Genomic DNA, 24,159 nt, shown 5'->3' with positions numbered 1-24,159 from the left:
AATGGTACCTAGGTAGTATATTAACTTGGTTGTTCACTTGTATACTGTCCCAATTAGGAAATGCATTCACCACCTAAAAGTCAACATAACTTAGTCAATTCACTCAGTCAATTCACTCAGTCAACATCCCCCTTTCTCTTCCTCCCTTCTTGTTCTTCTTCTCCTCATCTCATGGCTTCTCTCAGAACAAATTCTCCTCAATCCCTCTTCCATCAATTCTATTACAATAACAACACCTACCAGTCCCATATTAACAACAGGATAATGGCTACCATTGCAGAGCAACTCTTCCTCTATGGCGAGGTTATCGATCCTGAACCAGCAACGGGTCTCATGGCTATCATAGGGTACGCTGACTTGACAGTTGGGGGATCCATGTTGTTTACGGCCATTATCTGTACTAGTATCATAGGAGTACACTGGAGGGAATTTTATCTATGGGGAGTTTCTACAGTGCAGCAGCTCCTCTGGTTTGGCTATTGTATGAGGTCCACGGCGACGTTGATACATTCCAAACGTCACACTATCTACGGTACGAGCAAAGACATAGACACTACTACGGTCTATGGTTAAAACCTTCATCAACTGACCAATAGTGGTAACTACAGACTGGTATTTCCCCTTCGACTGTCCTTCGACCACAATCTCCCGCCTTACGGCCACAGCATCTCTTTGCATAATGGCTTACACTATTGCCCTACCTGTATCATCATATCTCTCCGGCCTGCAAGACAGCTTACTGTCATCAGGCACGGAGAATAGTGGTTATTGCTTTGATACCTTCGGTTACGACATGTCCGCCAGTAATTTATCTCTTCGCGAGTGGATAAAGGCCCTCTGCTACTGCATAGGTGAAGATAACGGTCTTGATTTACTAGCATTTATCGAGGACGACATAAAGTTTTCCCGTCTGTTTAACGGGGATATAGAACACCTTCATATCCTTACCCTAGCGAGCTTATGTCTGTCCGTTGGTCCTCTGGTCTTATTTATCATCCAATCTATTCTGGAGACCGCGATATTCTGCCCCTTCAACAGGCTCTCCCCATCAACGCCAACCCAGGTCGACACCTCAACACAAACTCTGCCAGAGACCACAGTTCACCGGAACGAGGAAATTCTACAAAGCACCGTCGGCAACTACGAGAAACTGCTCGAGAGCAGAACACAGGAGTTAAAGGCGGCGAGGCAGCAAACTGGAGAGGCGTGGGAGCTTTATCACAAATTATCCGCCAGATATACTGTAGCTGAAGAAAGTCGAGCTCGCATGTTTACAGAGAAGCAAGAACTTCGGCGTCAGCTTGCACACAAGGAATGCCAAGTAACCCTTGCGCGAGGCAAACTAAGACAAGCAGAGGATGAGATCTTGGCGAAAATGCAGACCCTCCCGGATAAGGTCAAGCAACTTGAACAACAACTGAGTAAGAAAACCGAGGCGGAGCAGGCTCTACGTAGCGAACTTGAAGATGGCCATGCGCAGATCATTGTAGTGCAGCGGCAGCTGGTGATAGCAAAGGAACAACGAGAGAACCAACATCGCAATAGAAGCAGGGAGGAAGACAGCAGGATTCAAGACCTTGTTTGCCGTAACAACACCCTGGTTGAGCAAACACAAGAAATCACCAGCCGCTTCGACGGTCTTCAAGCTTCATACTCCGAGATATGCCAACGACTTGAAAATGCTCTATCGGCCACTCGGCAGAAAGATGCCCGCATCATGGCCCTCGAAAGCGAGCTCATCTCGACTCGATCTGTAGCGGAGAACATCGTGAAGGAAGCTCAAGAGTCCCTTGCTCAAACCCACCAGACCGAGGCCTCTCTGAGACAGTCTATGCAGGATATCAAAGCCGCCTGCGATGCAACCCTCCATGAGGAACGCGCAGCGAGCGCCGAAGCCCGAAAGTGGGCCTCTTCTCTTGCAGGGGAGGTCCACGACCTACAAACCAAAGTCGGCCTTGCCATGAGAGACGCCCAGCGCAGCCATAAGCAAGCAGTGGACGCAGCCCAAACAATTGAGGTTCTCGAGCGCCGACTAGCCAAGTGGGAAGGCCCCGCGGCGAACGGACAGGAAATCCCCAAACGACAAACCGGAAACATTGGGTCGATCTCGACAGCGCTCGAGCAGTGCCGAGTGACGGTCTCTCAGAAGCAGAATGAGATTAACGATCTCTACCGTCAGCTCGCCAAGGCAAAGACACCCAAGGACGAACTTGGCAAGCCAAGTGTAACACAAGACGTGCCGCAGCTGCGCGCATTTCTAGAATCGGAACGGAGGGCGCGAACTGAAGATCAGGTCCGCTGGGATAGGAGAACTCGCGAATTAGAAGCAGAGAACCAAAGGCTTCGTATTTCCCTATCAAATGCCCGGACTTCATCACGGGCTGGCATACGACGGTCACCGAAGGTATCCTGAATGTACAATCTAGAAAATATTATTGCTTTTTCTCTATGTATAGTGGTTTAGCATATCTCTTTATATCTGTAGGGTTGGCCGGTCATCTCCGAGTGTTCCTACATCAATACCTATACCTTGCTCCATAAATTTATATTTTAACAACCATGATATATGCTAAAATTGACTCTTATAGTCTAAAAAATAGATATGAAAAAAGAGAATCTTTGGAATAGAAGTTAAAGCATGATCCTGTGCTACAATGGTACCTGGAAAAGAAGCTATTATACGGAGTACTGAACTCCCTTGAGCCAGCTCATTGTAATAAGAAATAACTAGATAATGCAGCTTATATGCCTCCTTATTAGTCTAGATCTCCAATAAATACACACGGGTTATTTCTCCTGCATCAATAGCTCGAACTCCCCGCTTTCTAGACCACAGGTGGTTATCTCTATGCGCCTGACAACACCAGGTTTAATATACTTCTCTGGATTTCATTTGTCGCACTGGAGAATAGATACTAGGTATAACCAAGGGAAATATCTGATCAGAAGGGGATGAGCCAGTGTGTTGAATTGCCAGGTCTTGCAGGGTACTTTTGTAAATAATACATTCCACTTATATCCCCTGCAACCCCCCCCCCCCTGTCTTTGTACCGCTTGTACTCTGAATTTCAAGGGTACCTTCCCCCAGCCCATATGCCGACAAAGTTGCGTGTGGATGCCTGTATAGGTAATCAAGACTATACTGATGCTGTGGTTGTCATTGTCGGAGCTGGCATATCAGGTGCGCTTTGTGTTTATCCGGTGTTTGAAAGGGGGGTGGCTAACACGGATATATTGACACCAAGGGATGTGTATGGCAATTGACCTGATCAAGCGCAATCAGTGCCACAACTTTGTAATCCTCGAGAAGAGCAGCGGGGTGGGCGGAACATGGCGCGATAACAAGTATCCTGGATGTTCTTGTGATGGTAAGATGCCTTCCTACTGGGAGGTTGTTCCCTCTTACCCCCCTTGATATTTATTGATGATTGCGTCTGCTTCCGACTCGGACGGTAGTGGCGAGTGTTTTGTATAGCTACTCGTTTGAGCAATCCACCAGGTGGACACGGGAGTATGCAAATCAGGAAGAAATACTGGTGGGTGGATCGATCCATAACGGCGACCAACCGAGAACCGGGTTATGTAGAATTACCTCACCTGAATCGCCGAAAAGTACGGACTGTATAGGTATATTCGCTTCAACTCCGCAGTCGAAGAAGCGAAATGGGACGACCAGGAGATGAAATGGCACGTCAGCGTCAAGGTCTCTAGAGACAAGGATAGCCAATTCACCAGCTCTTACGTGCTCGACTCGGACTTCCTGATCTCTGCTGTCGGGCAGTTAAATATCCCCCAAGCACCTGATATCCCCGGGTTGCAAGACTTCCGCGGCAAGGTCATGCATTCGGCGCGGTGGGATTGCACCTATGATTTCAGCGGGAAGCGGGTTGCTATTATTGGAAACAGTGGTTGGTTTGCATTCTAGTGAGGGATCAAATACTGACTGCGCTCTGAATAGGCGCGACGTCTGCCCAGGTCGTCCCCGAGGTAGCCCAGGTTGCGTCGCATCTTACGGTATTCCAGCGCACGCCAAACTGGGTGATACCCCGTCATGACACGCGCATATCTGCCTTCCAACAGGCACTGCTGACATACATCCCTCCGTTACGGATGCGAAAACGCGCCCTGAACATGGACTTTCGCGAGAGCTTTTATGCCGCAGTCAGTGACTCGGCGTCCGGTTTCGCAGAACAGATCCGCCACTGGTGCAGCCAAGGCATGCAGGCCCACCTATCAAACAAACCGCAACTGTGGGCGAAGCTCACTCCAGACTACGCCCCGGGATACAAGAGGGTGATCATTGCTGATGATTACTATCCTGCTCTTGCGCGGGAAAATGTGGACTTGGAAACTCGCCGGATTTCCCGCATCACCAACACCGGCATTGAGGTGGAGGAGGGTGTTCTGCAAGAATATGATTTTATTATCTTGGCCACAGGATTCAAGACCGTGGAGTTTCTGTATCCAATCCGAATTCACGGCTCTCAGGGTAGACCTCTTTCTGAGATCTGGCGCGAGGGTCCCTCCGCATTCAAGGGTGTCACTGTCGAAGATCTGCCCAACTTTGGTATGGTTTACGGACCGAATACAAGCCTTGGTGAGTGAAAGGGACTGAAAAATTATTTTCTCCATCTCTAATATGATTTCAGGACACAATTCAATCATCCTCATGATTGAGGCGCAGTCCCGATACTTGAGTGCCTTGGTTGGCGAAGTGTTGCGCGCGCGTCTGCAAGGGAAAACTTTGGTAATCAAGCCAAAGCCTAGCGCATCTGCGGAGTACAACCATAAACTCCAGGAGATGCTAACCAGGACGAGCTTTGCGGATTCTCGCTGCCGCAGTTGGTATAAGACGGAGCAGGGCAAGATCACCAGTAATTGGTCCGGCACTGTCGTTGACTACCAGCGCCAAATGTCTCAAGTAAGCTGGACTGATTATGAGGTAGACGGCACCGCAAAGGACGCCATAAAGTCCCGGAAGGTAACTCATTTAGGGCGAGTCCGCGAGGAGTCCTCTGGGAGCTATACCTCCTTGCTCTTGACGTCTGCATGCGTACTAGCTGTTATGGGCGGACTACTTCTCAGGGGGTCGAGTTTGCTGCGAGCTCATTAAGAAGCCGGATCAAATAGGTTATTCTAAGAATTGCACTCCATTGTTTAATCTGTAGCTGTCGTTTAAGCATGGAAGAACGTGGATAAAACTGTTAATTTCTGGGGTTGATATGCACTAAGCCCAAAAAGGATATCCACAATCTTATGCACACAGCTGAATAATCCGGTATAATCCATCAACACCAAAACAATCCTATACAGAAAGTATCCTCAAGAGGAAACAATCCAACAGTACAGAACAGAATACAGCCATCCCAACCATTCATCTTCCCTATTTTCTGGCACTCAATAAAATATCCCTCATTGTTACCTCTATCACGGCTCGGTCCCTGAAGACTTCACACACCCACCAATAGAAAGGGTATAAGGGTCCGTCCCTCCTCGCTAGTCCCTGGCTAGTGGTTTAGCAACTCCTCCTCTTCCAGCAACAAGAGCCAGTTTGTCTCAACGGGATTGACCCCTTCATCTGGTGCCATTCATCGTGGTGTTTATTCGGTTTTTATTATCCTTTCATTGCCTCTCTTTGTGCATTCTCCCCCTTCCCATCGCCAGCCATTCCTTTACTATCGAGATCACTCTGTCAATCGTTTCCGTACTGCAGCCCTGCATTCCCTCGTTGAGTCCTTTATTGCGATCCGCGTCCCCATCCTGTTTCAGATATCGCAGTCGGAGTGTCTCTCTCCCCACCTTGATATTCTCAGTGAAATACCTTCTGCCCTACCTGCCAACTTCAGTCTCCTTATCTTGGCGAAACGCGCAATTTCATCGACCTGCACATTGTTGCAGGCCCAGCGTCAGTCTGCAGGACCAATTCAATGGACCTTAGGGTATGGCGCGCATTTGATTCTTGACCAGTTTCACAGGTGACCCCTGAAACATCAAAAGCGCTTAATCCATGACTATGCGCCATTGAGGGTCACGACCATTTTTCTTCGGCATTCATTTATTCATTGTTGCCTGTCGCTCTTTAATTTTTAGTCGTTCCTTTTGGAATCAATTCAAGCAAGTCTCATCCGAGGCTTCTCGCTCTTTACCTTTATCACTCGTGTTGCGATCGTGACTTCGTTCGGCTGGACCGACGAAGTCAATTTAATCCTCGGACCCCCTCTCGTTGACGTTCGTTCTCTTGAGCTTTTGTTTAAGGACAGCTCTTGTACAAGATAAGATGGCCTGCTGTGGAGAGAGGGAAAAGGGAAGTCCAGTTGCCCTGGAGGAACAGTGGGATTATGTGGTAGGATCCGAATCCTTGCGCGGTATACTAGATCCCCCCCCCCCGGTTAAGCTAACATACACCTGTTTCCTAGAACCTCGATGACTTTAAATCGGAGTCCTGTCTCTCGCCATTCTCCTATTTCTTTCTTGTTGTCCTCCTCTTCGTTTCAATCGCTGTATACGGGGTGGATACTTTTACCGCCGTCACTCTCCTGGCGTTCTCGCGATGGGCAGGACAGATCGAGCCCGCTATTCCTTTTGAAATTTCGCGATGGATTTTCGCTGTCTGTATTTTATTTTCCTTTGCTCTTTTGGGCTATAGATGGCTACGTGCGATCCGTGCTATCCGGTCTGGGAGTATCGCACAGAGTTATTTGGATTCTCTTGCTGCTCGTGTTCAAAGCGTTCGCGTCGGTAGCCATGGACGTGGCTGGAGGAGATTTCTTGTCTTTGCTGAACTTACCAAGAGTAAGAAGGGCGCTGAATACGTAGCCTTGTTTGCTTATTTTTCCTTTGAAAGTGAGAATTGCTCCTCCCTGCGTTTAGTGCCCGGCATGGCTAACATGGACTAGGTTGGATGAACACTCTTCTTGCGGATGGACCACGACAGGTTGTTAATGCAATTACACTATATTCAGTGATGCGCATGGACCTTCTTCCTGGAGGCGAAAACGCGGTTGAGGAGAAGAACAAAGCCGCAATCCTGCAGTTCTTCGACAATGTTCGGATTCTTGCAGAAGAGAACAACCTTCGTGCCCTGGTCTTGGCCGGTATGCTCTTCACTCTTTTCATTTGGGTGTTGTCGATTATCAAGCTGGCGCTCGCGATCATTCTCTATCTTATATTTTTATTCCACCATATTCCATCGGAAGATGGCACATTAAAGGCGTATTGTCGCCGCAAGATCAACTCTCGGTTGACGCGAATTGTTCGACGCAAGGTCAATAAAGCCCTGGCAAAGGGAGTCGCTTTGAAGGACCGGACTCCTACGAATCCTAATCTCGCGGTAGATCGCAACCCCACCCTGCCGACATTCGGGGACGGTGACAAAACCCCTATTGTATCGACCATTTCGCGCTCCACGACTCAGACAACTTTAGCTACGCTCCCACCAAGCTCTTCACATCCAGGAACCGCCGCCCTTCAAGAGCGCGAACCTACACTTCCGGATCTCGGAGCGGTTTCTGACAAGCTAATGCTTACCCGAACGGCAACCCAATCCTCAGCTTATTCAGAATCGGTATCATTGTCTGGGACAACTGCGGCCTCCGCATACAGCCCACTAGATCGGCAAACATCGCCCGCTCCACCGGTCCCTCCTCTTCCTAATATTGCGGCATTCCCCGCAAGCCGCTCACAAACGCCGATGTCCCGATCAACCTGCACTCCCGCTCCTTCTGTAGCTCGCGGACCTCCCAGCCGCATGGGCTCCGCGGCTGGATCACGGCACCCCATGGAAAGACCCGACCCGTACAGTCCTGAAGGTTACGACGATCCACGGTCAGGAACACCTTTCGGTCCTTACAGCCCGGCTGTGGACCCATACACAAGAAGTATGACACCAGGGACTGCCATATCTCCTGATACGGCCCCTAATCGAATCCTTTCTCCTACCGGCTACAACACTCGTCGGCCACCTCCTACTGCATACCCCCAACGCTCTTTTACACCTGGAGGCCAAGCGATGGATCGGGGTTCCCCTGCCTACTATCCAAATGAAGAAGAACCAACCCGCACTTTCTCTCCTTTCAACCCAATCAATACTCGTCAGCCACCTCCTGCTGCATACCCTCAACGCTCTTTTACCCCAGCAGGTCAACCTGCAGATCACGGCTCACTAGTCTACTCAAATGAGGAGCAACCTAACCGCACTTTCTCTCCTTTCAACCCAATCAATACTCGTCAGCCACCTCCTGCTGCATACCCCCAACGCTCTTTTACCCCGGCAGGTCACCCTGTAGATCACGGCTCACCAGTCTACTCAAATGAGGAGCAACCCAACCGCACTTTCTCTCCTTTCAACCCAATCAATACTCGTCAGCCACCTCCTGCTGCATACCCTCAACGCTCTTTTACACCAGCAGGCCAATTTGCAGATCAAGGCTCACCAGTCTACTCAAATGAGGAGCAACCCAGCCGCACTTTCTCACCCGTGAGCTCACGCGCAATCCCACGACCACAAGACGGATATGCAGCGTTTAATCCTGCTGCCAGAAACACCCCTGCACCACGTGGTGGGCCAGGCTACGTTGCCTCGAGCGAGTATGATGGAGAGCCTCCAGGTCCGGCATATTCTTCGCCATCATACACCCCTCAACCAACGCCCCATCGCCAAGACCACTAGTTCGTCTCCCTTGCAGATGCCGGTGCACATCTACTGTATTCTGGGAAGACGCCGCAATTGATGTGTTAACGACATGACTTGGAGGAGCTGGCTGTATCTTCTCTGGTTGATGAGTGAGGCAGTGTCTGGAACGCTTTCAAGATACCCCTGTTTAGTATTTGAAATTCTGGGCGTTTCTGGGTGTCGATGTCAGCTAAGCGGGACTTTTAAGCCATCGATAGATAGATTTCTTTCTTAGGATACTGATATCCCTTAAATTGACCCTTTTGTGCTATCCCACAAGACTTGTACCCGAGCTGTAGTGGCTGACCGCCTTTGACCCGCAGTCCCAAAACATCTGCAACTCCACAACCTCTGGAACCTTTCTCCACACCCAAGTTTGTCCCTTGGTCTCGTAATTCGGGGACTTTTTAGCAAGGCTGACTTGCTTTCTTTGCATAATAACTACATGTCTCCTGTGAACTCTGCCTTCCTACTGTCGCGTTGGAAATCTGCTGCGTTTGTCTCTGCATTAGCATCATTATCGCACCCGGAAACGTGTTCCTTCTCATCACCGCCTCAACATATCTGGGGATCATGATCTCGAAATCCTCAGTTCACCCCGATCTCTCCTGGCTTAGAATTTGTTAGCGATACCCGGCATGAACGGATCAAACAGCAACCCCACCACCGAGCCAGCCGAGCCCACAAAAGGGGGTTTGCGGAGAGCAGAAAGTGGTACGACTTCGCAACCATGGACGATCCCACCTGCGCTGCAGGGCGCGAGCGACAACTCTGATGCGAGATATGGATATAATGGAAATGGCGTTGCATCTCGAACTGGGGTTAGAAGTGAAGATCACAGTCGTCCGGGATCTTATGAGGACTGGAAAGGTGGCCACTTCCCACTAATGTCTGATAAGGCCTTCGGTTTGGTCTTGGAACACTCCCAAGAATGTCCAGCTAGATCTGGCCAGGAGCATCGTGTAAAACATCGGACTTCTTTAGTGGATGTGCTCGAGGGCTCTGAAGCTACAGCTACTCTACACCGAATCACTCGGGAGCCATCACCAACAAGGAACCTGGAGAAGGACCGTATCCAGAAGCTTTCTCCAGCCAAGATTCAGGAACTCACCTCGTCACCGCAGTCTATTCCTTATCGTAACGCACCGCCAGACTCGGACCAAGGTTCAGCACGAAGACTCGTGTCAGATGGCCAATCTGCCACCCTATCCTCAACCGAGTCCGACGACGCTACACTAAACAAGGTCGATTTGAAACACCCTCTTGAAGAGATTCCTAGATTGCGACCTCATAAAGACGTACCCGCTCTTGATGGACTAAATGGGTTCAGCTTAAAGCCAGCCCCGTCCACCCGAAGCCGTCCTCATTTAAGTCGTGCTGTTTCCACTCCGCAGTCCTCAAAGAAGCAGGCTGTCTCAGGCAACACCAATGAGCGGCTAACTCAAACGTGGGCATCTAGGACTAAGCAGGATCGCCCATCTATTAGCCGCGAAGCTGAAACAAAATACCTTTATAACCCACCTTTGCTGCTCCCGGAGCCTGCGTTGCCATCGCCATTACCTCAGAATATTCCTCTACCTCCCCTATCCATTCCCACTCACCTGCAGCTGGAGCTTGCTTCGGGTAGGCCTTCCCCTCTATATATTCATCGCACAGCTATGAGTGACTTTCCATACGAATCCTCTCGTGCCAAGCTCGAGCGACTGGTGAACTTTTTAATGCTTCCCCCAGCCCTAGAGCAGGTCCTGTGGTTTGGCATCCTAGCGTGTCTAGATGCCTGGTTATATTCTTTTACCATCCTGCCTCTTCGCTTTATCAAAGCCGTGTATATTCTTCTTTCGTCATGGGTTGTGAATCTTGCCCTGGAGGCACGATTCCTCGCAGACTTCGTTAGAAAAGGCGTCGGACGGGTCTGGCGTCGACGGAAGAGAGCGCCCTCTATATCATCCTCTACTACACCAGAGACTCCCCCAATAACGCCGATGGAACGAGATATCAAGTCTTCCAAGGCGGTGGATCTGCGTCGAAGATACCGCACAGATTTGCACCATCGCCATTCCCATCGGAGACAAAAGTCTATCCCGTCGACCCTCCTACCTGATGACAAAGCCGATATTCTCAAAGGGCTTTTGATGATCACTACCTGCTCAGTCCTAATGTATTTTGATGCAAGCCGGATGTACCACTGGATCCGCGGACAGGCGGCCATCAAACTCTATGTGATCTATAATGTATTGGAAGTCAGCGACCGTTTATTTGCCGCTCTTGGCCAGGATGTCCTTGAGTGTTTGTTCTCGCGCGAAGCATTAGAACGCCGGCCTGATGGGCGCAGCAAAGTATTTCGGCCATTTGGACTCTTTTTGCTGGCGCTCGCCTATACTATTATCCACTCAACCGCCCTGTTCTACCAGGTCATGACACTAAATGTGGCCGTTAACTCGTACTCGAATGCTCTGATCACATTGCTTCTCTCCAACCAGTTTGTCGAGATCAAGTCTTCGGTCTTCAAGAAATTCGAAAAGGAGAACCTCTTCCAACTCACCTGTGCGGACGTGGTGGAGCGGTTTCAGCTTTGGCTCATGCTCACCATCATCGCGTCTCGCAATATTGTTGAAACCGGTGCTTTCCAGCTTGGAAGCAGTCTGCTCAGTACCAGTGTTAGCGGGGCAGCATCTACCACCAACAGTACGCCGCTGTCAACGCCCCCGAAGTCGTCATCATCGATTCTCCCACAGGCGTTTACATTATTACCATCATCCATAATTGCATCCTTCAGCCACGTGCATTCGTTCCTCCCGACGCTTGCGCAGGTCCTTGGCCCGTTTCTTGTCGTCCTCGGCTCCGAGATGTTCGTTGACTGGCTGAAACATTGTTACATCAACAAGTTCAACAACACACGACCCGCCATCTACGGGAGATTTTTGGATATTCTCGCCAAGGACTACTATACAAACGCCTTCGGTAACCAGAATCTAACTCGCCGCCTGGGACTTCCGGTGATCCCATTATCATGCCTCTTCTTCCGTGTTTCGGTTCAGACATACCAGATGTTGCTGGCTTCCCTTCTTCCTCAGTCTCCTTCGTTGTCGCCTTCTTCGTCCATCGCAGCAGAATCGACATCTCTCGCGACGATTCACAGCCAGCATGTTCCCGCAGCGGGCCCAATCCCATCCCTGGCGCCAATTACGCTGGGGAACCTCCTCCCGGCCACCGCAGCCCATGCAGAAGCATTGGTCCGACAAGTTCTAGCCAACGCCATGCCGTCCCCCGCGCAATCCGTCTATATCTTCACAATTGTTCTAGTGCTGACGGGATTTGTTGTCTTGCTTATTCTTAAGCTTCTCCTGGGCATGGTCCTTCTGGCCTGCGCCCGATCTCGTTACAAGACCATGAAGCACCGTGAAGGTGTGTCTGCAGCACAGACATCCTCCTCTACTACTACTACTACTACTACTACTACGCCTGGAGTTGCGGAAGGCAGTGGAACGGCTCGGGCGCGTGATTATGTGGTTGAAGGCGGGCGCCGTGCGGGCGGCTGGGGGGTGGTTGAGGTCAACGAAGACCACCGACGATGGATCTACGCTGACGATGCGGAGGGATTGCGCCGCTTGAAGGAAAAGGAGAAGGACAAGGGCCCGAAGGGAGACGAGTTGCGTTTAGATCATGTGCAACGGTACGAGATGGCCGCGAAACGGATCTGGTAAGATATATGTATATATTGGATGTTGTACCCTTGTATCATAATCCCATTTAGATAGAATTGATGTAATATAACAAGCGGAGTGCGTCTCCCGCATAGATACTCGAGAATGCATTCTCAAGATGACATGCCATCTAAAGTCCTCCCGGATCGTAATAATAATAATAATAACAGAAATGATTCTCAGATAATCCAGGATACAAGCAAGGGGGTTTGTTTACATTCTTAACCATCACTGAATACACGAGCAATCATAAGACCGGTATGGTATATATCCCGTTGTGTAAAGCTACGAAGATTAAAAAGTACCTGTGAAGAAACCACAACAGTCAAATACTATGAAAAGAAAAACGACATTCTGACTTTTCAATAACTCTTTTGCTTCCCATCACTCCCTAATACCCAGCTTCTCTCCATGGGAAAACAGCCGGGTTTAACAAAGACAACCTCCTCTATGTCCGTTGTTTATTCTCACCCGAACCAGTCCCGCTATAATGCGACGTAGACGAATCCTTCGAAACCCCAGTGCTTTCATTCGAGCCGCCGCCGCTGCTGCTCGTATGCTGGGAACTACTCGCCCAGTGGTCGCCGGCAGCCTGCGCCCGGGCCGCGAAGCCCTGCGACGACATATCGCCTGCGCCTTTCGCCTATACAGATGTTTTGTTTAGATTGGTCCACGGGACGGGACAGGACAGCAGAGGGGGGGGCTTTACCTACCTGTGAGGATTGGATCCGGGAGGCGTCGGATTTCGTCATCTCATGTCGAGGCATTTTGCTTGTTCAGTTTTCAGGCAAAGGTTTTGGGGGTTGAATTTTGTGGATTGTGGATTGTCCTCTGGAGAGCGAATGTTCTGTTTATCATCACTACCTGGTTATATATAGTTAGGTAGGGATAGAACTAAGGGGGTTAGGTATACATGATGTAACCAAGTCACACAACAAGCGAACTACGTAACCAAAAGATCATGGGTCTCACAGCGTGTGGTCTAGATTACATGAAACCAAGTTATGTATGTGGTAGCAGCATCTCGAGCTTCCTGAATCCGAAGGTTGTAATCCGGGTTGGAGCCCATCTGTCGTATGCTGATCTCTCTACGGTAGGATACAGTGCTTCGCTTGCTGATCCATAGAGTATACTAATGTAGACACTTAACCCATTCTAGGTTTATACATATCTTTATTAGCAGCGACAATTCATATCGTTGTCTTGGGTTTTATGAAACATCATAATATCAATAAGTTATCTTTAAAAAAAAAAAAAAAAAAAAAAAACCCCGACTAGAGTAGCTACACTAATCAAACTCTCTCTGGCAATCGCGAAAACACATAGCTAAATATCTCCCGGCTTTTATACAGATTTTCCACCCGCAACCGTTCATTGTACAAATGCGCATTGTCACTAGCCTGTCCGCACGGCAGATTGGCCGCTGGCGCCGAGAACTCCTTCTCTAGGAACCGGATGGTTGGAATAGAGCCACCCTCGCGAATGAAAATTGGTCGAACTCGGCCTTTTTCCGGCCCGGACGTAGAAAGAGACGGAGACGGAGACGGAGACGGAGAAAGGGGAGTCGAAGAAGAAGCAGGGACGGGGGGCGGCGAGGAATTCGTCGAGTCCTCTGCGAGACGCTTTATTGTTTGACCGGTGAGTGTGGATGAGGTGGGGACCGTCATGCTGGGATTGGAACGTTTGCGCGCTGCGGCTTTCCCGGCGGACGAGGTGGTGGTGGACATGATGATGCGGTCGATGTGCGAGGCAAGACTATCCTCGGAGGCTGGACGGCGGAGTTCGCCGGTGCGGCCGTCTTTTGTACCTCGCGGGCTGGCGGTGCGTGTGCGGTCGGTGAGGGGACGCTCTAAAGGAGGATACTGGTGTTTCTGGCATTGCTGATCTGGAGTCCAGGCGGCCGTGATGGCCTCGGATAGGGTCTCAAACATCTCGTTATCTGGATCGCCGAGCCAGGGATCCGAGGTGCCTGTGATTTCGACGGTGAGGTCGTTTTGGGATTCGAGACGGTCGAATTGCTCTTGCGCGTACAGGGTCAAGGCGGCTGCAACATCGTCGGCTTCTTGGTTGGGGACGACGCGGATCGAAAGACTAGCTTTGGCTTTGCGGGAGATGGTGGTTGTGGTGGATTTGCTGTTTCCGGGAACTTCCACCGAGTGGATTGTGAGCGATGGTTCGCGCCATCGGTGCATCAAGGAGTTGATTAGGGCCTCAGAGTCTTTAATTTGGGGGTGTCGTTGCAGGAGGATTTCAGCGATCATACTGTATCGCTCTCTCTCGGCGTCGGTTAGCGGGAGGACTGGGTCGTGGAAACCTGGAAGGTTGATTTTGCCCTTGGGTCCTACTAGGCTGCCCAGAAGCATCGTCAGGTCCTTGAGCGGTTCGTCGAGCAGAGCACTTCCGTCAATACCACTGTGAAGGTCTGGGTGGTCACTGGTGACGATCAGATTCGCATGCACAACACCGCGTAGACCGTAGGTAAGACAAGGGTTGTAATCGTCTAGCCAGTAGCTATTGGCCAGGAGAATCCAGTCAACAGGTCCAATCTGGGGCTTGTGCTTGCGGACGGTTTCGTGGAACCCCTGCGAGCCCGATTCTTCCTCTCCCTCGATCAGGAAAACCACGTTACAACGAAGAGTTTTCTGGCGTGCTAGGTCTGCCGCAGCGTATAGGGCGGCGAGGATTGGACCTTTATTGTCAGAGACACCACGACCGTACAAGAACCCATCTATGGAAGCTAATTGATAAGGATCAGTCTTCCACTTCTGTTGATTGCCGTCTGCACCGACAATATCGTAATGACCGTAGAACAGGATGGTCTTGTCGACTTTATCGGGAGATGTTGCACAAAAGCGAGCAAACACAATCGGATTTGTGTCTTCCCCGGTAGTTAGAAGCTTTGTCTTGGCCCCTAGGTAGATACAGTGTCGACGAAGAAATGCCGCGCCTTGGTTGCATTCGCCGGAAAATTTAGGACTAGCCGATATAGTCTTAAACGCAACCAGTTTGGCCAGAGAGCTGACCATTTCATCTATGATGTGTTATTAAACCCCCCTGCAGTTAGACGAGTTAAATCGTTATTTTCATACCGTTGTTGATCGCAGGCAACTCATTCGCAGCAGTGTGCACATCCATCAAATCCCAGATTCCGAGGGTGTTGTCATTTCCGCCAGATACATAAATGTAGCGGTCCTTGTATTTACCAGCAGCGGACGCTAGCATAGTGCCTTGATGGGCGGTCCAACTGCCGACTTCTTCAAAACGCGAGTTGAATTTCTAGTCAGGTAAGTTAGCAAGGTCGAGAGAGAGTCCTAGGCTTATTCGTACCTTGACGATTCCGTTTGAATCTCCACAAACTGCCATGCCGTGAATGATATCTACCGCCCACAGATCTCCTGTATGTGCCGTGATACGCTTCACCAATTGATGGGAATCCAAATTCCAGATGTTTAGCGCGCCTCCAGCTAGCCCACAGTAGAGGAATGACCCGTCGACGGCAACGGAGAGCACCGGATCAGCGTTCTGGAGCTTTGCCATCTGGGTTGGCACCATATCCGCTTTGTCTTGCTCCAACCGCCAGAGCTTGACAACGCCATCACCAGCTCCGGTCAGTAAGACTTCATCGTTGGGCGAGGACTCAAGCAGGCCTCGAACAAGAGTCATGGTGTAAATATACCCGTGGTGGGCAAACAGCCTGTGATGATCACGTCTGAAGGTAAGAACCTGGCCTCCGTGCGTGATGGAATGGCCATCCTCTCCGTTTGGCCGGGGAGCACGAGAGCCATCAGGTCCCCGGGAGTCAAAGAACCGATGGGTGCGTTTGGACAATTGGGCCGCAGTCTGTTGGGTATATGCGGCACCAGTTTGGGAGATATTGCACCACTGGTATGCGGTCAGGAAATAGAACTAGGAGCATATTGTCATGACAGGTCGTCAAGGCCATGCACTCACTTGGATACTCGTGTTTTGTCCGCCGCTGTAGATAGTCTTCAGTCTCGACGAGTATGCTACAGCGAACAAATCACCCACATCATGATGGGAATGGATAGAATAAAGTCGTTCAAAGGTCCTCGTGGACCAAACCTATGGCCAGTCAGTTGCAATCCGAACAGCAGGTCAAGACCGGACAGCTCCCTACATTGACGACCGAATCGCCGCCGCTGGAGAAGAGAAGATCCCTATCGTCGGATAGGTACAGATCAAGCACACTCTCTTGGTGAGCATGTACCGAGAGAACCAGATCATAAGTTTCAAGAGACCACGCCTGCGAAAAGAGTTAGTATTCTCTTGTTCTGGTTCGTCGGGGGGAAGCAGCTCCGTCACATACTACGATATGGCCGCCCTGCAAGCCAGCAAAAACGCAATCCTCATCAACTACAAGGGCCAGCACTGACCTACTAGCCTGGACCCGATGTCCAATGCCACATTCGATATAGGCGGGCGGGTTGTTGGTGTCATTGTGGGCGAGATGTGGTGTCCGTGAGGGCGGGTCGGATTCCCACGCTTTCGTCTGATCATCAATTTCTGATGAACTATCAGAATCGGCGAGTACTGTGTGTTCCATTGAAGACTCAGCCTATGTTCTTGTCCTTGGTCTTTTATTATATTGATTCTTATCAAAACCAAAAAAGGAAAAGGACAAGCGGAAAGAAAGTTGGCCAGTGACTCCACGACCGTATGGTGGCACGTGATGTTTGTCCCAACAGAAATTCAGACTCAGGCAGCCAACGAGATGATTTTTTGCGAATGAGTAAGAAAAAATACATCAAGACCCGTAGTAGAATTCTACAGTACATAAACCGATACAAGAACTCTACCATGTTGTGATCTGCCTTGGTGAGAAGGAAAAATGGCAGCGAAATGCGAATGTGCAGGGGATGTGGCGGTGCCTGTATACTGTATGTATGTACTCCGTACTGACCTCTCGTTCGGTCGGGATGCTTCCAACAGCAATTTCCTCTGTCCAGTCAACTCCTATTCGGATCTCTTTTCGGATCTCTTTTCGAGTTTGATTACAGAGATTATAGGAGATGGGTTTCCGGCTCACCTTGGTTCCCATAGTAAACGGGCCAGCAAGGCGTCTGCCGCGCATTGGGACATGATGATGCACCGGCTCTATTTATCCCATCGAAAGGAAAAGAAAACCAAGCTGATTAAAGTATATTCCTCTCAAATGCGGATCTTGACGGCCCTTTTATATCGAGGAATGAGAAGGTGGGATGTTGTTGCAGGTACAGGACAGGGCATCTGCCAACTAAATACATAGTATAGTGTACAGAAGTGAGATGCGTGTAACCTGCTTGGGTTGCTCTGCAGCCAGCATTCCTTTTACTTATCAACCCCGAAGGTTTTCTTTGTCATACCACTTTAGAAATCCGATCCCTAATCCCATAATTGTATTTCTTGAAGTACCTAGAGAGTACCTAGGTACTTAGGTGGGTAGAGTAGAGAAGTAAAAAGTTGGTTTCCCGTGACTGTCTTCCCTAGCCACAGTGGCGGTGTTCTATACAGCCAATCAGAATCTTTAGCATCACCGCCATTTTTCTATTCTTACAACACAACTCCGTGCTCCAGACTCAACCAACTGAAAGAAATGTAATCATCAGGCTCTCGTCTGAAATCTTCTCCTCGTCACTTGGCCACGAATGAACTGGACCTCCTATGGTGCATTCTACCCAAATCCAACCTCCATCGCTACCCAAGCATCACCGAACCAATCGTGCGCCCTCAGGATGCGATCGTGCTGGAGTAAGCCAACACACGAGATGGAATCGACTATCATCCTGACAGCCAGTCAAGCGCCGTTTTGTTGTCTTCCACGTCCCTACCTACTAGGTACGATACACTTACTTTGTCCTACCCGGAACAACCTCCTGTTCGCTGCTTCGTGCCATTTTTAGGCGCCTGGATCCCTTCCCAGCCCCCTCCTTTTTGAAAAATTTTCTTCGGCTCGATTTCTCTTTCGCTGCCTCTTCGTCAAAGTTTGAGACGCATCGTGGCGTGGCTATCATCGTGCATACGGAGTACTACTTGTGGTCAAATTCCCCCCGTCCCGAGCTGTATATATTTTCGGCCTCAGCGGCATCTGGCACAGCTCTACCTTCAGGCATCTCTATTTCAAGGAGCTTTTGTTGCACTGGGTTCCTGGGCTCTTTTTACATCATATCTATCCAATTTCCCTCCTCCATCTCGAGATCCAGACCGACACGCGGCAAGTGTGCTGGGAGATCAGCGTCATTTCTCCACCTGGACCCATCTCGATATTTACAACCCCTGTCCGTCTGTTTTCACTACACCGCTCGTCTTGCGCCTATTCAAGCGGCTTCATCCCCATCATTGATCCCTTATCCAATGCTCCCCGTCATCTGAGCATCGTGTGGTCGGGTTCGAATCTCCAGGCCAGGTCCCTTGACTAGTTGTGATCGTTTACACCCCTCCCCCTCCAATCTCGTTTATCTCTTCGCAAAGAAAATCATCAAATCACCATGCCCTTCGGTGAGACGATTGCAGTGATTGACAAGTCCGGTCAAGTCGTCAGCACGGTGCGTATCTGACATATTCTGCCTTTCAATTGCATTGCGACTCTGGATTTTAATTAATAGCGACCACAGAGCAAGCATTTATTCGGTGTTTTCAGCCACGCCAAGAATGCGTACCGTGACCGCAAAGCACAGGTTCAATCCGAACGGAATGCGAAAATTGCGGAGAAGATCGCAGAGAGGGAAACACTGAGAGCGTTGCAGAACTATACAATTGATGATTCCCCGTCAGTGGCCTCCTCCCGGAGAAGCCATTCGCGACATCACTCCACCCGCAGACACCATTCGCATCACCACTCCCGTAGCGGGTCTGTCTATGAGCAGGACCTGCATTCGGCGGCACCCCGTGCAGCATCTGCCTATGCACCTCAATCGGAAATGATCAGACGTCATACTGATCAGGATCTCATGGTTCGGCAACCCGATGTCCGACCCGCCGCCGCGCGGTCCAAATCCGATGCCGATATCGACATGCACCTAGCGTACGGTGACTATCACCCCTCCGAATTGACCAGGCAGCCGTCACATGGACAAGAACAACAACTCCAGAATATCGAAGATCCCGAGTTGAATAACCTCGTCGACCGCACCCAGTGGCTGTTGGAGGAAGCCAACTGCTTGCACCACAGCGCGACGGCTACCATCGGCCATCTCCAGAAGAACCCGGATGCAATGGCGGCTGTTGCACTTACCCTCGCGGAGATCAGCAATCTGGTCACCAAGCTGGCTCCATCGGCGCTGTCTACACTCAAAGCCGCAGCCCCCGCCGTCTTTAGCTTACTCGCCAGTCCTCAATTCCTCATCGCTGCTGGAGTCGGTCTCGGCGTTACGATCGTCATGTTTGGTGGCTACAAGATCATCAAGCAAATCCAATCCTCAGCCAGCAATACCATCACCAATACCACCAATGAAGGCGCGAAAGCCCCAGGAGGCGAGGAGCCTGAGCAAATGGACGATATGATCGAATTTAACACAGACTGCCTGGGCTCGGTCGAGATGTGGCGACGCGGTGTGGCAGACGTCGAGGCCGAGAGCCTCGGAACCTCCGTGGATGGAGAATTCATAACCCCGACGGCCGCGATGATGTCCGGCATTGATATAACTACGGCACGACTCTCGCGAGATCCTCGTTTCAAATTCGACGACGATGAGTCCAGAGCCTCGGCACACCGTCCACGTCGCTCCCGGGGTTCTCGGGCCAGCCACGCTCCCCCCAAAGCAGAAACAAAACCGGGATCGATCTTCTCGAGAAGTTCACGTAAGCCACCTTCGAAAGCGCCATCGAAAGCGCCATCGAAGGCATTCTCCTCAGTTGGCTCTCAATATTCAGATAAAGACAGGAAGTCGAAAGACAAAAAGAAGCCGAGTCGACTACGCTTGATGTTCTTGGCCTGAATATCCCACATTCCGCCAACCCACCCCTGCATGTGATTTCTATTGTATATATATATAGGTATACCAGACCTGACACGACACGTTGTATATGTTTTCACGCATTCACGAGCTATGATTCGCACCCGTTCAGATTGCCGGCCAAGGGCTTTGTTTGATTGATAAACGCACTCTCCAATTTTTTTATTCATTCCCTTTTCTCTCTCTCTCTCTCTCTATGTAAACATTTCACGGGGCGTTTGCATTCATTTTGCATAGTTTTGGCGTTGGAATTATCCACTCCTTTCAAGTCATATTTGATGACCACATACATACATACATACATACATACATACATACATACACATACACATACATATACATGGCATATACATAGGTGCATATATAGCAGTCGCATTTACACTCGGAAAAGTTTTGAATTCTATCTATATTCATATTCATAGCTTCCCGATTACATCCCTGGAAATGTAAATCCCAGTAAAGGTGGGATGTATTTCATGGTGGGGATACTATATCATTTATGAAGGAGCGAAAGACACCCTATAACTAGCTATAGCTATAACTAACTATACTAGATAGCGGCATGGTAGTAGATTTCACTACGGTTATGATCACAGAGTACCTAACTAACTAGTTAGTGAGTTATCCAACGGGTAAGAAGAGAGAACCTTGACTGTGCCAATGAATATATATATATATATATGTGCATGTACTCCGTGGCACATATAATCCCTCCCCCTTAGTAGTAGACCTAGAGTTCCTAACTGGTGGAAGTAAACAAGAATGCATACATACATGCATGCCTGCATGCACGCATGCTCGACCCATGAACAAGGCTATGCCGATCCCCCTTCCCTGTACTGAGTAAATCCCTGATACTTGTGTGCTCTGGAAAAGCTTCCGAGCCGCAGCTCAGGTACCTGGGTGCATCGAGTCCCGAGTCCCGAGTCCCGGGAGGTGTCAATTAAGTTATGAGAGAGAATGTTATACAGTCACTCCGTATAGTTACCCGGCTCTGCTCCGGTGCTCCGTATATACATACGTACTAGTATATGATAACTACCGAGGATGGATGCATACTCCGGTAAAGCTCTGGAGTCTGTGTGTAATGTAATGTAATGTAATGCACGGTTGATCTTAACGGCTAGATCCCTACCTATCTATCTATCTAGTTTGCGTGGATATATGTAGGTATTCGGAGTTCATCCCTGGGATACTCCGCAGGGAAGGGAAAGTCCGAAAGTAGATTGGTGATTGGGGGTAGAGGTATGTGGAGACATTGCATTGTGTAGCTGGGATTAACACGGGAGGATGCTATTTCTGATCGGCCCTGTCTATGCTATTGTTGTTGGTATCCCAAGGAGTTTATTTGTGTTTTTTTTTTTTTTCTTGATAATTTCCCGATGATCGGCTATTCCCATGTCGAGTGTAGTGCGAATCGATATATATATATATATATATATATATATATCATTCGATTCCCCAGATCTATCTATCCCGCAGGAAGAATGTAGAGCAGGTGCAACAAAGAAGGCTCCGTTGGATTTGTGGCGGCTGTGGCATTGGTTATTTGCTAGAGATAACTACCACCTTGTCTCAGGAGAGGTTGGCGTGGGAAGAAGTAGCCCCTCCGTGCAGGTTGCTTTTTCACCTTCTTCAGATTCGTCCGATAAGACCAGCTAGGGGGGGGGGGGGGGGGGTAAGGCCTTCGCCATATACTCATTGTCTGCCTTCTTTCGCGAGTTGATTGTGTAGGGGAGGTGGATAACTCCGAGGATTTTGTAGGGAAGGAGGATAACTCCGAGGATTGTTAGTGTTTTGCCGTTTTCCCAGAGTATGAACTCCAATATAATTATTCAAACATCCTCCCATGGCCCGGAGGTTGGTAGAGCTGTTCTTGAGTCCACTGGGCCTAAATCGTTGACATCAAATCGAACCTTCGAACCTTGTTACCCAGGCAGACGGTAAACTGCGTTCATCACATATAAGCCTCATTGCTACAGGTCCTGATCTAGAGGTTTGCGATTCGACCATTAGCTTGTCATCTAGCTGAGCCGTTCATCATGGTAATCACCGAGGCAAAGACGCCCTTGAAGGTGATTGTTGTTGGGTAAGTGCGCCAATGGCGCCAGCCACTCTTGCAGACTGCTAGGCATGAGAACTAACGTGGATTTCGTAGTGCGGGTACGTTTCACGGTTTTGCTCTTCGACCAGAAATGTCAGTCTGATCAATGTAGGAATTGGTGGAATGGCTGCCGCTCTCACCCTAGGCTTGCGAGGGCATACCGTCACGATACTAGAGTCAGCCCCAAAAGTACAGGTTGGCCCGTTACTCAAGACCAGAGAAAGATCATTATTGACTTGAGCATGCAGCTTATGGAAGTTGGCGCTGGTATTCAAGGCTCTCCAAACATGCTAAGGCTCTTTGACCGTAAGCTTTTTAAAACTCGTCTATATTGCGGAGGATTGGTCTGACATATCTAGGATGGGGCGTCTCGCCGTTAATACACTCTAAAGACGTTGCACTAGAGTATATCCACATTCGACGGTGGCAGGACGGCAGTCTCCTCGGGACTATGCCCGTGAACAAGAAACACGGACAGCCGATGGTCATTCATCGCGCAGATCTTCACAATGCACTAATCGAACGGGCGCTGACGCTGAAAAATGTGGAATTGCATGTAGACTCGCACGTTACGGACGTTGATTTCAGCTCAGCTTCAGTGGCATTGACCAACGGCACCGTTGTGCAGGGAGACATCGTGATTGCAGCCGATGGCATCAAATCGAGAATCCGCGATCACCTACTAGGCAAAGATGCGTCCAAGCCGATAGCAACGGGAGATGCGGCTTACCGGATCATATTGCCCCGCAGTATCATGGAGCAAGACCCCGAGCTGAAGAAGCTGATTTCAGAACCGGAGGCTACCCGCTGGCTAGGGCCCGATCGCCATCTGATGGCGTATCCCATTCGAAACCACGAATTGTACAACGTAGTTCTTCTTCACCCTGATCGACACGGAATCGAGGAGTCTTGGACCACCAAAGGCTCGAAGAAAAGGATGATTGACGATTATAAGGGATGGGACCCGATCGTCACGAAGCTGATCAATCTCGTTCCCGATGATGAGGTTCTAGAATGGAAGCTTTGTTCGCATGCCCCCTTGAAGACGTGGATAAGAGGGTCCGTAGCGCTAATTGGAGACGCCTGTCACCCTATGCTGTAAGTTCTTTTGGACCAATTTGGGTCCTGTTGAGAATTCCCCAACTCACGCTTGTCATAACAGTCCATATGTTGCCCAAGGTGCCGCCCAAGCCGTGGAAGATGCTGCAGCCTTGGGTGTTTTGCTGTCTGAAATCACATCAAAGAGGGAAATTCCTCTTGCGCTACAAGCTTATGAGAAGTCTCGCAAGCAACGCGCAGAGACCGTGCAGCAGTCAGGGACTACCAACCGTACCACGCTACATCTTCCAGACGGGCCCGAGCAGCAAGCGCGAGATGAGCAATTTCGTGCTTCGACAAAAGAAGGTTCGAACCCGGATAAATGGTCAGATCGAGAGACACAAGAATTTCTGTGGGGGTGGGATGCGGAAAAAGTAGCGTTGAAGATGTTGAACGGTAAGTCGTGTGTTCCGAGTGAGTGCGTTGTAGAGGAATCAGCAGCACTGACCCTGTGTATTTTTTTTCTGACTGCAGAACTACGAGGTAAATCGTTCTCGGATGTCCGCCACCGTCTTTAATGTGGTTCTTAACATTGCAACCATTTTATATTGTAAACACTCTACCTTGACTTAGATATAGACCTGAATACATGAGTTGATGGTTTTGTATACAACTCAGCTCGCCTGCCCG

The 24,159-nt window shown here is 49.7% G+C and overlaps 9 protein-coding genes across 9 annotated transcripts; 6 read left to right on the top strand and 3 right to left on the bottom strand.

The window, feature by feature from the left end:
* Positions 1–1,150: 1,150 nt before the first annotated feature.
* P175DRAFT_0449876 (uncharacterized protein) lies at positions 1,151–2,377 on the top strand (the record flags this gene model as incomplete). Its single annotated transcript, XM_040894449.1, has 1 exon — positions 1,151–2,377. A coding segment is annotated over exon 1 (1,110 nt), but the record flags the coding sequence as incomplete, so codon positions are not given.
* Positions 2,378–3,088: 711 nt separating this feature from the next.
* On the top strand, positions 3,089–5,113 carry P175DRAFT_0513388 (flavin-containing monooxygenase; the record flags this gene model as incomplete). Its single annotated transcript, XM_040898743.1, has 6 exons — positions 3,089–3,181; positions 3,246–3,368; positions 3,457–3,536; positions 3,614–3,908; positions 3,959–4,597; positions 4,650–5,113. Exons 1-6 carry the CDS (start codon positions 3,094–3,096, stop codon positions 5,111–5,113), a joined length of 1,689 nt encoding a protein of 562 aa, XP_040755796.1. The 5' UTR covers positions 3,089–3,093.
* A 1,164-nt stretch (positions 5,114–6,277) lies between these two features.
* On the top strand, positions 6,278–8,668 carry P175DRAFT_0489524 (uncharacterized protein; the record flags this gene model as incomplete). The annotated part of the gene is made up of 3 exons (XM_040895742.1): positions 6,278–6,343; positions 6,417–6,843; positions 6,897–8,668. The coding sequence occupies 3 exons, from the start codon at positions 6,278–6,280 to the stop codon at positions 8,666–8,668; spliced, it is 2,265 nt and encodes a 754-aa protein (XP_040755795.1).
* A 384-nt stretch (positions 8,669–9,052) lies between these two features.
* On the top strand, positions 9,053–12,482 carry P175DRAFT_0497535 (TAPT1 family protein). The gene has a single exon (XM_040896306.1). It carries the CDS (start codon positions 9,310–9,312, stop codon positions 12,373–12,375), a length of 3,066 nt encoding a protein of 1,021 aa, XP_040755794.1. The 5' UTR covers positions 9,053–9,309; the 3' UTR covers positions 12,376–12,482.
* Positions 12,483–12,626: 144 nt separating this feature from the next.
* On the bottom strand, positions 12,627–13,198 carry P175DRAFT_0553682 (uncharacterized protein). Its single transcript, XM_040900503.1, has 2 exons — positions 13,089–13,198; positions 12,627–13,018 (listed from the first exon to the last, which is right to left on the bottom strand). The coding sequence occupies exons 1-2, from the start codon at positions 13,140–13,142 to the stop codon at positions 12,824–12,826; spliced, it is 249 nt and encodes an 82-aa protein (XP_040755793.1). The 5' UTR covers positions 13,143–13,198; the 3' UTR covers positions 12,627–12,823.
* A 412-nt stretch (positions 13,199–13,610) lies between these two features.
* P175DRAFT_0497532 (glutamine amidotransferase subunit DUG2) lies at positions 13,611–17,476 on the bottom strand (the record flags this gene model as incomplete). The annotated part of the gene is made up of 8 exons (XM_040896305.1): positions 13,611–15,406; positions 15,465–15,651; positions 15,703–16,257; positions 16,327–16,458; positions 16,514–16,639; positions 16,703–16,926; positions 17,297–17,334; positions 17,423–17,476. Coding segments are annotated over 8 exons (3,055 nt in total), but the record flags the coding sequence as incomplete, so codon positions are not given.
* Positions 17,477–18,860: 1,384 nt separating this feature from the next.
* On the top strand, positions 18,861–20,309 carry P175DRAFT_0489521 (uncharacterized protein; the record flags this gene model as incomplete). The annotated part of the gene is made up of 2 exons (XM_040895741.1): positions 18,861–18,917; positions 18,978–20,309. 2 exons carry the CDS (start codon positions 18,861–18,863, stop codon positions 20,307–20,309), a joined length of 1,389 nt encoding a protein of 462 aa, XP_040755791.1.
* A 92-nt stretch (positions 20,310–20,401) lies between these two features.
* On the bottom strand, positions 20,402–20,748 carry P175DRAFT_034144 (uncharacterized protein). The gene has a single exon (XM_040892883.1). The coding sequence runs from the start codon at positions 20,701–20,703 to the stop codon at positions 20,494–20,496; it is 210 nt and encodes a 69-aa protein (XP_040755790.1). The 5' UTR covers positions 20,704–20,748; the 3' UTR covers positions 20,402–20,493.
* A 1,621-nt stretch (positions 20,749–22,369) lies between these two features.
* Positions 22,370–24,047, top strand: P175DRAFT_0506058 (putative salicylate hydroxylase; the record flags this gene model as incomplete). Its single annotated transcript, XM_040898162.1, has 7 exons — positions 22,370–22,416; positions 22,486–22,490; positions 22,544–22,620; positions 22,680–22,737; positions 22,791–23,529; positions 23,594–23,925; positions 24,004–24,047. The coding sequence occupies 7 exons, from the start codon at positions 22,370–22,372 to the stop codon at positions 24,045–24,047; spliced, it is 1,302 nt and encodes a 433-aa protein (XP_040755789.1).
* Positions 24,048–24,159: the final 112 nt, after the last annotated feature.

This window comes from Aspergillus ochraceoroseus (assembly GCF_002846915.1).
Source record: "Aspergillus ochraceoroseus IBT 24754 chromosome Unknown P175scaffold_1, whole genome shotgun sequence".
Taxonomy (NCBI): Eukaryota; Fungi; Ascomycota; class Eurotiomycetes; order Eurotiales; family Aspergillaceae; genus Aspergillus; species Aspergillus ochraceoroseus.
Note: the sequence above shows the minus strand (reverse complement) of the source record. Positions and strands in the feature narration are given on the sequence as shown.

What these genes read in the sequence shown, in the direction of transcription:
- P175DRAFT_0553682 (XM_040900503.1), bottom strand. Translation starts at nt 13,142, where the DNA reads ATGCCTCGACATGAGATGACGAAATCCGACGCCTCCCGGATCCAATCC. An exon ending in CCCGGATCCAATCCTCACAG is followed by an intron (nt 13,019 to 13,088) that starts GTAGGTAAAGCC and finishes ACATCTGTATAG; the next exon opens with GCGAAAGGCGCAGGCGATAT.
- P175DRAFT_0497535 (XM_040896306.1), top strand. Translation starts at nt 9,310, where the DNA reads ATGAACGGATCAAACAGCAACCCCACCACCGAGCCAGCCGAGCCCACA.
- P175DRAFT_034144 (XM_040892883.1), bottom strand. Translation starts at nt 20,703, where the DNA reads ATGCGACTGCTATATATGCACCTATGTATATGCCATGTATATGTATGT.